The sequence below is a fragment of the Pieris napi genome, chromosome 6 (genome assembly GCF_905475465.1).
Source record: "Pieris napi chromosome 6, ilPieNapi1.2, whole genome shotgun sequence".
NCBI classification, from domain to species: Eukaryota; Metazoa; Arthropoda; class Insecta; order Lepidoptera; family Pieridae; genus Pieris; species Pieris napi.
In genome coordinates, this window is record NC_062239.1 from 13,206,926 (window position 1) to 13,221,197 (window position 14,272).

Sequence of the window (14,272 nt, forward strand, 5' to 3'; positions counted from 1 at the left end):
AAGTGTAAATAAATAAATAGTGTTTAGCGAAATGAAATACATATATACATAAATAATAATGCGTTTTCCCAGCGAATGTTAGAGACAACAAACTGAATAAAACGCGGGGATTTCTCGGGCAACAATAGTCCATGGCTCGTTTGCAACAAACTAGATCATACAAAATGCGCGTGTACATTATTTTTTTAAAGCGTGAAATTTGAAAAGTATCGGTGAATCGGCAATGAAAATATCGCCGATGCCGATATATCGGCAAACCCAAAGTATCGCCGATATATCGGTATCGGCATCGGTATCGGATGCATCCCTAATTTTAAACGAATTCACTACGTCAGACATTTATACAGGAAATTCTAATACTATTATAAATTAGTTCATCATAATATTAGAATTTCGAGTTTCTCCATTTTTAATACGTATATACAAGTATTGCACTACATATGAAAACACAATAACATGAAGCCGCATTCTCCTAAATAATCGGGTTTTCCAAGATCACCTACTAGTCTGGTAAATGCGAACTCATGGAACGTCCCGTATTCTTAAACTGGACCTTCTATTCGAGAACGAACGCAAAAATGTGTCTTCCATGTTATTGTGCAGTAGTGTATTTACAATTAACATTAATATTTACAAAGCTATCACAATACAGATTTGAGCATAATATTAAAAACATTTAAGTACACCATTTGAGGGAATCTTTGGACACTAGGCCAATGTTTACTTCAACGCTCCATTTTCGCAAAACTATACGGACCTTTACAAAGTTTACATACACAAAATTCATCGCTTAAAACTATATTTCTCGAAGAACTCTGTACAGTGGACAATAACTAGTAATTCAACAATCAATTCAAGAATTGAGCAAGAAATGAGCGAAATCTAGTTCAAGAAATAGAAATACTGAAAGAAGAGATTTGAGAAAATAATTTAAAACTTTGTGGTGATTGGATCTACCTTTATCTAACAAATGGGACCAGCCCAATACGCTCAGTCGGCTTGCCCGGAGCGAATATATATATCGAACATAAAGAAAATACGGTTTGAAAGCTGAAAAGAAAAGAAGCATTCAACTTCTCTTTGGTAGAGAGAGTTCATTCGAATGTAATACTTGTTCAAGATATATTAAACCTTAATTAAACTATATCATAACAGTCATTTATACATTTAAATACTCTTAAAGTTAATTTATTTGTCATTACATAGCCGGTTATATTTGGCACTCCATTGAACGCACATACTTATGCATAATTTTAACAAATTCACTAGAAATAACTGAGAAAAATATATATTTGTGCTAACGAGAAATAAAAACAGGAGTGCATAAGGGCCGTCCTGAGTTTATTTGGTTTCACCCATCGAAACGATTACACGAACGAGGGGTTGTAAATAGTTTGAAACAACGTTAATGCGAGCGAAGACGCGTATGAATTAATTTTAAATGTAATTTACGCGCTCTGTTTGGACAAGTGCTGTTTAATTGTCGCTCTTTATAAAAAGCTAAAATTAACACAGAATGATAGGACATTTACCACTCCATCCACTCAAACCTGAAACTGGTTTCTCCAAATAATTGTATGATTTTTTGCTTTTGAACAGAGCTCCCAATCGGCAGAAATAATATTATAAATGTACATTGTCAAAGGAAAAGTGTAAACTGTCAGTGAATCGAAACTTACGCACTCTGCATTACTGAGATCAGCTAAAACCTAATCATCTCTAAGCTACGATTATGAAAAAATATTGAAATCGTCAGAATCGTTAATATCTGCGGAGCTATAAAAATACTTTAAATTCTTAGATCTCTTAGAGGCTAGAGGCTAGCTACCGGGTGTCAGACAGAGGAATGTTATTTCATTTCAATACATTTATCACATTTATAAAGTCGCCTGTGTCGTCGTTTGCCCACGTCTTATCTGGAAATGAAACATTAACATTTTTAGTTAGTTCTAGTTGGATTTGTTTTCTTTTCGAATTTCAGTTTTGAGGAAATACAAGAACTGTGAGCCTAGACATTAGGTTAATGTTTCGATATCAAACCTTATTTTATCAAAAGGTTTGTATGTAAATATGTATGTGTGTGTATGCCGTGTGTTAGTCACAGTTGAACCGACCGCCTAACGACACAGCGTGGAGAGATGTCAGGGCGCGGCGAGTCTTTTGCAAGTATCGCAAAGAGCCATCTCCCCCGAGAACCGCTCCACCTGGAAGCAGGCGCTGCTCACGCCCATGGACCGCGCCAGCCTCTGGCACGTGGACAGCACTCCCTCCCATTCCGCCAACTCGTCTGGAATATATTTGATACACAATTTAGTAAAATTCACCGAGTCAAATTAATATACACACTGTAAGAAAACCTACCGATGGCAATATGTGCAGTGAGTACAATGTGGTGAGTGGACAAGGCCCACGCGTGGACCGAGTGCACGTGACGCACGCCCGTCACGGCTAATAAGCCGCTCACGCACTCGCGATACCTGTCACAAATATTCAAAGATTAAAGAAGAAAAAACATTATATGTGTATCAATATATTTTATTTAATTTTTATTACAACATTTTATCGTTAAATCAATTTTCTATTTTAAGAACACATTAGAATTGCTATGAAGATGAAAGTTGTCAAATGTCATTACGACGATAAAATGCATAACTTGTGTGTACCTGAAGTCTGAAGGCACAGCCTGCATAAGGATCGCGAGCGCATCTCGTACGACGCGCACGGATGTGAGCATGACGAGTACGCTGAACACGAACGTACATATGGGATCTATCACCTTTGCTTCTGGCTGAAATATTACGTTGCTTTTACATACACTAGTGAATGAAATATAAAGTATGAAAGAACAAAACTTGTATTTCTATTAACAACAATATACACATGTTCAATAATGTAGGAATACTATTAGGTCACTTACGTAAAACTTAATAATGACAGCTGCAAGGAGCACCCCACAGCTCTGAATCAGATCTCCGATCACGTGAATGAGCGCAGCACGGAGGTTTATGTTCCTGCAAATATTATCTTAACTTGTCATTCGTATTTTAGTTTTTTTATCAGGAAATCCGTCATTTGGACATCAGACCAGGGGTGTTTTTTCGAGTGAAAGATATAAAGCTATGGCCTAGAGCAGTGTTTCCAACTCTTTAATATTAAAAATTATATATGTATGTTAAATAGGGGGGACAAAAGAATTTTATAAAGGCACGAAAAGGTTGGGAGAAACTGGCCTAGAAGCTTAAGCTACCGATTCTCATGCCTGATTATATACGTGGAATATCGTGAGGGATCCGAAATGCCTTAACCGCTTAGAAATTTCACGTGTATGTCACAATTGTCTATTAGAAAAAACAAATTATTATTGAGAGCTCCACTCAGATTATCTATAATAATTTGTGGCCTAAGTTTTTTATTTGAATGTCAAAATATACAAAATTAACAAAAGAATGATGGCGTTTATGAAAAGATTTTTTCGTGAAAATCTATTCCACGCGAATGTTCAAAAATTCCTAAGTTTATTCCAGGTTCAATCATACGAGCTTGATTAAACATTAAAATTATATAAAATTGCTTTATTGTATCAATTAATATATAAACTACATTACTTGGTAGTCTTCAAGATATATATTTTATCAATTACCTTTGCGAATTCCCTATAACCGTTGTATCACTAGCGCTTAGGTCCTTCATCCTATAATCACCATTGGGAACGTTCCCATTTGTATTTTTGTGTTCTCTTCGCCGGAATAGCTTAAACCGCCGAGGAGAGGCCTCTGAATGTGTATGTGTGTGTCCGCATGCCGCGCCCCCGTGTGTGTGGTGGTGAGCTATGGGAATGTTCCAGAAAGTCTATTACAATCGTAATGTTTAAGATATTTCTCTTCGCTTTCGCTCTCGCTCTCGAAAATGATCACGGGCCATATACACAAATCAACTTATAAGTTAAACTTAATTACAATATCAATCAATTTTCTACATTACTTTTTTGAAGGCAAAATAGTATTATTATATTAACTTTTCAATACTTACCGATATCCGAAGCACATCCGTGAAGCACTAAAGCCAGTAATACATTAAAACCGACTCCACAACCAGATACTATCATCATCATGTCTGGTTCGATATGGTATTCGCCGGTGTGTATACGCACGGCGGCCACGTACACGAACACGCCCGTCAACGCCCATATTAACAGCACGGACGCCATTGCACCTAGCACTTCTGGAATAGGTAAAATAAGTGTTTAACAAGGAATAATAGTCATGTAATTCTAATTTAAGTAAAAATATATTTTATACTATTTATTTTTTGTAGACGATTTAACTATAACCTAAAGATTATAGTAACTAAGACCGTAGGATCAATCTATAACCTTTCTAGAAATCAAAGGGTCTTACCAGCTCGTCGATATCCGTAAGACATACTGGCGGTGGGAGGTCGGGAAGCACAGCGGAAGGCAAGCAATGCCAACGCGAAACCTCCACAATCGCTTAACATGTGAGCAGCATCGCTCATCACCGAGAGACTGCCGGCGAGGTAGCCGCCGATCAGCTCGCATATCTGAAACAAATATTTTCATAGATAATGAATAGCAGTATTCCCAATAAATGTATTCGTTTATTTATCCACACTTATCAAACATTAAACTAATTACAGAATAAAAAAAACTGTATATAGAACAACGGATCTATCGCTATTAAGTGATCACCCCAGGCAACCCAAATAATAGAAACTAGAAATATACTATATCATGTACATGATACGGTATTTTGTTTGTACAAGATTGCATCTGTCTTTAGTATTTGTATAATATGCACTATCGCACGCAGTATATAATAACTAAAAACTCGAAAGTTAACTTGACGTGTATAACAATTACAAGAAGAAAAACAATCATTTCTGTAAAATTATGATTTACGAACAAGTTAAATGTTTTAAAATTTAACAAACAGTAGTAGTATAATGGGCTGTGTGTACATCACAGAGCTAATGATAATGTTATCACCGCATGTCTTTTCCCTGCATGATGGTATTATTAGAACATTTTATCTTTTATGTATTAGATAGTAGATTTCAGCTTTATGTTAGTTTTCAAACTCAAAATAACTTTATTCATATAGGCAAACACAAACGTCAAAAAAGAAGTTAAATTAATTGTAAATTTTTTGCCAATAAATAACAAATACGGGAATCAGGTACTACGTACTGCATGAATGATTTGACGAAAACTATAATGTACTTTTATTGTTTTTATAATTGCTCAGTAAATGGATAATATTTTTAATTAAATTCCCTTGACCAATACATAATTATCCAAATCCATCATAAAGGTAAAAAAAAATATTTTTTTATATTTAATAGCGCCAGGTTCTGTAAACTCTCACTCACCATAAACACGAAACAAAGCACCAAAGCCGCCAGCAGCTGAGGTACAGCACTGGGAGGCTCCGGCCTCTTCCAGTGGCAGTGCTCCTCTGATTCACCAGATGTCGTCACTGTCACCTCAGCGTAACTCTCCTAGAATGTTTTTAATGGATGTCATTACGAAGATTTATGGTAGACCTTGTCTTCCCGTTGTAATTCATCCGACCCTAAAAAATTCTACGAAACTGCTAATAATATAGTAACTTATTCTCAGTATGTGTTCACGGGGTTTATCGCACAGTAATTATGAATACTATATAATAAAAAGTGAGACTCCATAGTTTCCAAAGGAACTGAATTTCAGCAAACGTAGGCAGAGGTGCGGCTGGTGTTCCGATACAATGTGTAATACGAGTATACAGTCTCAAGAGAGTATTTTCGTGTTGGACCCCTCCAACAGCTATCTAAAGCCTTCGAGCGCTGAGAAGTGCAAAGAGACATTATATAAAATTAAGTCTCCAGAGAAATTTTGATTGTACGAACACGATAAACTCAAAACTATCGAACGAATTTTAGTTTCCACCAATGGATTGATACAGTTTTATTTGGACTGAAAAAAAAAGGATTAATGTTAAAGAGTTTGCAAATAGGTAGCATAGTAATAAATAATAATCGTAAAGTGGGCTCAAAATGTATTTTCAATAATTCAATGTAACGGCAATAATCATAAAACCGCTTATGATAAAAACGATAAACACGCTCTTCGATAATCCAAGCGTAAGAAATATATTCGTAAGCGAATCTCCGTTTAATGTTATGTAAAAGATAAACCAAAATCAATAGTGTAGATGTCAGACTAGCGACACGTTTAGCATTAGGTTGGGGAGACAGTGAGAGGGATTGAAACATCTTGGGGCAACTGTTCCCCCATTCGACAACTAAATTTAAAAGATTACTGAGATTTTTGCCACACTTGTACTTTCCAGTCGTCTATAAAGATATGCGTGGAAAATGTATAGGAATTTAATAATAGCGTATTTTGAACGATAAAGCTTCGATTTGACATATTGAATTTTTATGTTTTAAATATTTATAATAGTAATATCTACTTTGGTTTATTTAATGCGTTACATTGCAACGTTTACAGTACGCTCAAGGCCCAAAAACCATGAGTTTGCTAGAAGATTCTTGTTATGTAGGACATAAAAGTCATTAAAGTCTGCATGTAGGTTGTTACCTAAGATTACAAACTGAAGTGAAACTCCAATGTTTCAGAGTATGTTGCCGAGCGCTAACCGCTCTATCCAAGTCTGAACAAGTATCATCGATCAGAGACTTCTCGCATCAGGTGGATGTTTGAAGTTGTTGTTCTGACTTTTAATTAGTGAACGTCAGTAATCTGTTCATTACAGGCACTTATAGATAAGAATATAGATTTTCATGTGCAAATAAATCAACGAAATAGATTCAATTTATGGCTCTCACAGGATACCGTACCACTTGAATATTACACGAAGAAAACTTTGATTTTAGGGTCACCTACAACAGGGATCTTTAATAAATATTTTATAATTCTTAAATGAGCGGCTATAATTATTATTGAAATATGCAGGAACGAAGTGCCACGCGGTATTATAATCTCTAAATTGTTCGCAGATCACTGAGTGGAAGTGATTTGTTTATCGGAAAAGCGTCACAAATCATAATCTGTGGAAAATATTTCCATTTTACACACAGCTTATTTGACGTGACATTTTTGAATATAATTTGAGAGAATAACAGGCAATAGAGACAATAACATTGACCTTATTATTTGGTATAACAATTCACGTATCTATATATATAAAAATGAAACCCGTTTTCCGTTGTCACGACATAACATGAAAACGGCTTGACCGATTTGTCTGATTCTTTTTTTATAATATTTCTTGAAGTACGAGGATGGTTCGTACGGAGAGAAAAATTAAAAAAATTGAGTGAAAAAGTCTAAACACAACACTTTTCTATATTTCCATACAAAATATTCGTAATAATATTTAATGGCAATTTGAACTTTAATACCATATCATAAAGTTCAAGTGTTAGTGGAGGGGTTCCGGGAACGTAATTTTTTATTTTTTGACATAATGTATTTGTTGTATTATCAACTTACTGTTAGGCGGTACGATGTTCGCCAGTCCAGCTAGTTATTCATAATTGTGTGATGTTATCTTATATGAATCCAAATATTGAAAAATTAGATTTTAAATTTACATATACGGAAGTTAGTACATTAAATCTAAACTGATAAGTATATGTATTATATACCAAACATTAATAAAGACATTGGTAAGTTTGAGATATATCATTAAATATGTATAGCAAAACTAAAACCATTACAAATAAATTTTCCAGTCAATTGAATAAATTAAAATTACTACAAAGATTATTTCAATTTATAAACACACACAATGACTACATTTAAAAAGCGAAAGAGTGCTGAATTGCAAAATTGTAACGGCGTCGTTAGTAACGTTATAACGAAATTTTCCAGCTGAGTAGGTCGTTACAGTAGTTACGTCCATTCTTTGTTATTAAAATCTCACAACAACTGTTCAACTACTAGTACTTAACTACTCCAGTGTCACACTTTAAATACATTTTTTACTGGTTACTATTACACATACATACTATTATGTACATATCGCCTTATGCTTCCATTAGCAGCCGACATGTTTCGTGATGCCACCGGTACATCTCATCAGTATCCAGGCAATCTTTTGTTCTATATCATATCTACTGTATCTTAATGATATAGAGAAAACATCTGCTATCTTAGAATCTTAAAAAAGTTATTTCCTTATTTAAAATGTCCAATAGGTACATATCAAAGTATAGTTCAAATCTTAAACAGCTTTTCAAGGTATTTTCTTGCTTAAAGTAGTTATTTCCCTATTCAAAATCAAATCTTTAAACTGCTTTTCAAAGTATTTTCTTGCGAAAATTGCAATCCTGCTGCCAGCCGTTTCGCCCCGTTTGAACTGAACTGAGTAGTAAAACGTTCCAATTTCAAACATATACCGCTCTTTTGGGGATGTAAAGAGGTTTCAATTTATTTGAAAATATCGTTTCATATTGAAATATTTATCGGGACTTCGTTTTGGTATTTTAATATTAATATTACACGTGTAAAATGATTACAGTTATGTAAATTATTTCTTTGTAACCTTGGAATAATTTGCTCTAAATAGTTAAATTTAACATATTGGATATGCCAATTCATTCACGTCTCAAGAACGATAGAAGAAAAAGCCATCTCTCCGTTTGTAATCGGGCTTTGACTCATCCTAATAGCAAGGGAGCATCTACGACCAGGGATCTCCCTGCATCTTCTACCGCATTTATCATGAAGAGTGATTAGAAGTATTCGGATTAATACCTGCAGCTGAAGTTTATCATCGGACGCCAAGGCAGAATACAAAATACCACATACAATACCACCCGCATCACTTCGACAACTGAGCGATTTTGCACCCTACCACTATGTGGAACCAGCTGCCCACTGAAGTATTTCCGAACCAATTCGACTTAGGGTCCTTCAAGAAATAAGCCTACCAATTCCTAAAAGGCCGGCAACAAACTCAGAAACCCTCTGGCATTCATACATTGAACGTATAACTCAACATCAGGTGAGCCTCCAGCCCCCTGTTATATTAAAAAAAACATGTGTAATGTGTTTGCATCATAAAAATAAACACTAGTAAAATTAATAATATTTATAGGTTATATAATTGAGAATCTTAGTGGTTGACGGTTCTTGTTATTTACTCTACAATAAATTATGAGTAAAATAGAATTGTTTGATACAGTACTGCAAAACGCTTATAACGTCGATTAAGGCATATATGTATGGTGTATAAGGAAAGGAGCCATCCAACTAGTTTTTATACAACAACATTAAGCTGTTTTTGCAATGAATCTAACATACAGAACTAGATAAGGTCTAACTGGTCTACGTTACAAAGATATATATGAAACAAATAATCATAAAATTTATTATAACAATATGCATTATGGTTTTTCTGTAAAGAAATAAATAACAGCGAGACTGCAACAATTTTTCGATTATTTACGTTGATATATTATATTTTAATTGCATAAATAAAATATGTATGCATAATTCAGAGCAGTGTTGGTCTATGGTTTCAACAAGCGACTCATCCCTGGGGTCGTAGGTTCGATCCCTGGCTATGCACCAATGGTCTTTCTGTCTATGTGCGCATTTAACACCGCGAGTACGGTGAAGGAAAACTTCGTGAGGAAACTGGCGACACTTTTCTTAGTAGATTTAGATTTAGTAAATTAATTTATTTTGCACTATGATCGCATGTCATAAAATCATTTCACATTCACAACCTTCATTGTATTATACGTGACATCAGCCAGCAACATAATTAAATCCATAAAATATAACATTTACCTCTACGCGAGATGAGTACTTCAAACAGATTGGAATTCTCTTGTAACTTTGCCAAAATGGATATTGCATTGGCGAATCGAAATTGAAACCATTCATTATGGACCTCATCACAACTGACCTATTTTAGGTACCGCAGTTGATTTCAGTGCAATGTGGCTATGAGATGTTATTTGCGATGTCAATATATATATATATATATATTTGTTTTTAAATGTAATAGGGGGCTCATCTGAAGTTAAGTGATACCGCCGCCCATGAACACTCACATTGCCAGAAGGCTCGCATGTGCGTTGCCGGCCTTTTAAGAATAATAACATTCCCTTCCAAATGGCAACTGCTGTATATACCGGCTGCATAAAAGCGTAAGTTCATTGTGTTATAAATATATCCATATTTGCTCCCCTCACACCTTGAAATCGATTTCCGTTTAGTTTTAATTAAAACTATTTTTGGTTAATTGTTTTTATCTCTTCGTGTATGTTATGTTTGCCTGTAAGTGCTTGTCACAATAAAATAATATTTAATTTTTCTTGTACCTATGTATTATGCCGAGCGTTGGCTGGCTTTTTTTAAATAAATTATTCGAATTCAAATGAAGTATTTAGCGTTTTTGTTTCAAAACTGAACTGAATTCTGAAAGCTTACATTTTTGACAATTGGGAGTCTTACCCAGAATGGCATTACCGAATTGTTCAATATAAATAACTTACTAATTCCAGGAATCAGAGAGGTCAGTAACCGAGTAATGAATTTGAAACGAATAGCCCATAACAAAAGAACGCGATTAAATCGAACAGACTTCAAAAATCAATCAAGTCATCCATGCACAAACAAATTCGTATTAAAAACTTTTTTGTTTTAAAATACAAAATTCAATAATTGTATACAGTTGAGTATAGGACCACAGGTATATCGCCTCGTAAGAGGAGCTAGAATAATTGCAATAGTCTAGCATCGATCGGACTATCAGTTACAGCCATTACGACAAGTCGGATTAGTCCGACAGGTTTGAGCCGATTACGATGCACTCGTACAAGTTCAATACTGAAGGATAATTTTTAGTTATGACGCAGATGGGTCAAAGGTTAACATGTCATGGAAGGATTGTCATTTTTATATGAATACAGAGATTAGTGTAGAAAAATAATATCATTTGTAGATTCGCGTCTTAATGGGGTTTGTTCATAGCAAATATTTTGGTCTTTGGGCTATCTTTTCCTTTAGCAAATATATTAGCCTCGTAGTTTATGTAAAGAGTATTAAATATCGTATATGTATAGACAAAATAAATATACAGTACTTCAAAGTCATTACTTGTTTCAGCTGATAAGAAAATTAATTTTATTTTCTAAAATTAAAATTTCCACACTCCCGATATGAATTAATGAAGTCATTATGACTATTTATTTAATTAAACTCTGAGGTTAATTAAATATACAAAATAACGTTTTATATCCTCACGTTAAAAAACTAGATATTTTTTATTACATAAGATATCAACTATTAACTTCTCGTGACTATTATAGCACACCTATTATATATATATAATAATATATATATATATATATATAATTTTACAATAAGATGCAATTTAAAACTATGACTGTGAACTGTGACAGTTGGATGGTTACGTAAAAATCTTATCACACGAATTCAATACACATAAGGGTAATACATTTTTAACAGAACAAAGCATTCTTATAAACAGAAACTAAATAAAATAACCCTCACATTGTAAAAAATATTATTTCGATTAAACTAAACAAATCTCAATATGTTTACTTCATACATTGAAGCAAATATTTGAACCACCGACGGGACGTATTGATCAATACAAATCAGTATTTATACAGTAAGACCTCCATAGTTTTAATGTCACTTCATATAATTTAATAATTAAGTAGTGGAGGATATGATGAGACGTATACTATGTATTTGTATTGTGCATATACCTAAGATAAAGGTCAAACGAAAGATATGACATTATGGTCTAATGTTTAACATAAAAGTCGAATGCACAACATGAATAATCTGACGCAAATATTTGCATATATATTGCTTAATGATCTGATTAATTGTTAGAATAAAGGTCGAAGGGTCGCCGAAATACAATGCAACAGAAAGAAGCTGCGTGGTATGCCACGTCACTTCCACAATTTTGTTATTTTTATTGAGTGTTGTGTATGTTAAACCACACGTAATATATTAATAAATTTGGGATTATTGAATTAGGCCACAACTTTTTTGTACAAACTAAATCGTTATTTAGTTTGGCAAAATCATTATTTTGTAACAATATTAAACATAACGTAATCTAATTCCACAGTACTTACAAGTATGAGCGTCTCCATAACTATAATTCGCACTAACAATCACGAATCTCAATTAAAATGGAATGGATATCCGCATTTGTGTATGATGCCCGCATGGAATGAATGTCTGACAAAAATAACTTTTTGTCATGATTTTTTCAAGTACCGTCGCTTTTTTGCAAAAAGTCAAATAAAAGCGGGTCGGTGTATTCAGAGAATCATCGAACATTCCATCATTATATTTATAAAAACGAAATAGCTTTCTATTCAGCATCCATTTTGTTGTCATTATAAATATAGATTTTCGTAATCGTAACACTAATATGAATAAGACTTTTTGGATTATTTTTACAATGTTTATGTATCAAATTGGATTATCTACATCATAGTCCAAACTTTAGCTTGAATAATAAATTTAATTACAAAAGTAAAATGGGTTTGTATTTTCAATAATTTAATCATTTACACTTTGTATTTAACATAATACATATTCTCAATATAAGCAAAAGCTAACCAGGTTACTTTAAAATGTAGTACATAATCATAAAAATACTACTACTGCTTGACTGGAACTGCCCGAAGTTAATAAATATTACATTAGACTGTTAAAGAAAATTTTTAAATCCAATAGATACAGGTTTACTTCAACCCTTTGATATTATGACATTTTGCAATAAGTTGTTAATATTCATTGATTTATTTTATAAAACAACATACAAAAAGATACAAAAATTAGAAAATATGACGTCACAAATTTTAGAGACATACACATCAATTAAATTAGAACATAAAAATATCAAACTAAAATGAGAAAAATTCAACACACTTTGTAAATATCATAGGTTGAATAATACAAAGTGTAAAGGTCAGATGCATTTTACTAAAAATATAGTTTTAAATGTTACTTGATAGAAACCAACACTTTTTTTAATTAACAAGATATAAATGTCACCAAGAATATTTATTTTCACATATTCTAACATTAATATGATTCTGTTTTTTATCGTATTTATATACATGTTCTCAAAAATTATTTTTCCTAACTAATTTATCAATGAAAAGTCTAATCCACAGGAACTAGACAGTTGATGATTAAGACTATGTAAATATACTAAACCCCATATATTTTAACTATTTGGCAAAACTCTAAATTTGTTTTTTTTTTATTTATTAAACATTGACAAACAAATATATTTAAAAATTTATTTTACATTAACATTTATTTTTTAACTTAATAATTAATTTACAACATGTAAAAGGCATTCTAAAGAGAAATTAAGATTGTTCATGTGATTGAGTACAAACTTTGACCATGAAATGTTTCTAAGCCTTATTAGTTATTCATAGGTATCGTACATCGTATGCGTTTTTTTATAATAAAATTAAAACAATTTCTTATTATCTAGTACATACTATAATTAACTCTATGACAAAATTACTTAAGTCACTTAGTACGTCTTTGCATGTAATTTATTTCAACAGAAACTTGTTAGAAAGGAAAATCTAATACCGCTTTTCATAATACATACAGACGTCATTAACTCACCTCGGCTAACAACGGTGCTCGATCCATTTGTTCTGAAGAAGCAAACGCAGACTCATAGTACGCCCCTCGACTTCTAGCTTCGTATCTGGAGCCACCTTCATCCCACATTCGAGCTTCGAGCTCATCAGACATTCTGGCGCCCTTGATAGCACCGCATATACAATTGTTTACACAGTAAAATACATTTCTGTCATAAAAATTGGCAATAATCCAACACTATCTTGCAGACGATGCTTTTGACGATACACTACACATTTATTACTCGCATAACAAATTAAAGTAATTGATAAAAATATTATTTACGATCAATAACAACACAGCATCACACGCGAATTCATTGAAACACTTTGCTTTGACTGAAATCTAAATTGAATATTGATGATATTTTGGTTGTTATGTCAAAACGATGTTCTGTTAGTTGTCAAAGTCAATCTTTCATTTGAGTTTTTTATACGTGCGGCAACAGATGAATGTTGGTAACATTACAAAAAATATATACATATACAAAAACAGTACTCGTCTTATTATTTTTTAGCGATTTCATCTTACTTAATATATTATAAAATAAAGAAATAGTGCATATAGAACTAC

The 14,272-nt window shown here is 33.0% G+C and overlaps 1 protein-coding gene across 2 annotated transcripts; it reads right to left on the reverse strand.

Moving 5' to 3' along the window:
* Positions 1-313: 313 nt before the first annotated feature.
* Positions 314-14,202, reverse strand: LOC125050145 (zinc transporter 2-like). 2 transcript variants are annotated; one of them, XM_047649773.1, is made up of 10 exons: positions 13,682-14,202; positions 5,389-5,517; positions 4,398-4,560; positions 4,030-4,221; positions 3,641-3,827; positions 2,918-3,011; positions 2,664-2,788; positions 2,362-2,477; positions 2,115-2,287; positions 314-1,916 (listed from the first exon to the last, which is right to left on the reverse strand). In XM_047649773.1, exons 1-9 carry the CDS (start codon positions 13,811-13,813, stop codon positions 2,142-2,144), a joined length of 1,284 nt encoding a protein of 427 aa, XP_047505729.1. In that variant the 5' UTR covers positions 13,814-14,202; the 3' UTR covers positions 314-1,916; positions 2,115-2,141. The 2 variants fall into 2 exon arrangements, with proteins under 2 accessions (XP_047505729.1, XP_047505730.1); XM_047649774.1 differs by lacking the exon at positions 13,682-14,202 and adding an exon at positions 12,157-12,885.
* Positions 14,203-14,272: the final 70 nt, after the last annotated feature.

What these genes read in the sequence shown, in the direction of transcription:
- LOC125050145 (XM_047649773.1), bottom strand. Translation starts at nt 13,813, where the DNA reads ATGTCTGATGAGCTCGAAGCTCGAATGTGGGATGAAGGTGGCTCCAGA. An exon ending in TTACGGATATCGACGAGCTG is followed by an intron (nt 4,222 to 4,397) that starts GTAAGACCCTTT and finishes TACCTATTCCAG; the next exon opens with AAGTGCTAGGTGCAATGGCG. An exon ending in GCTGTGCCTTCAGACTTCAG is followed by an intron (nt 2,478 to 2,663) that starts GTACACACAAGT and finishes TATTTGTGACAG; the next exon opens with GTATCGCGAGTGCGTGAGCG.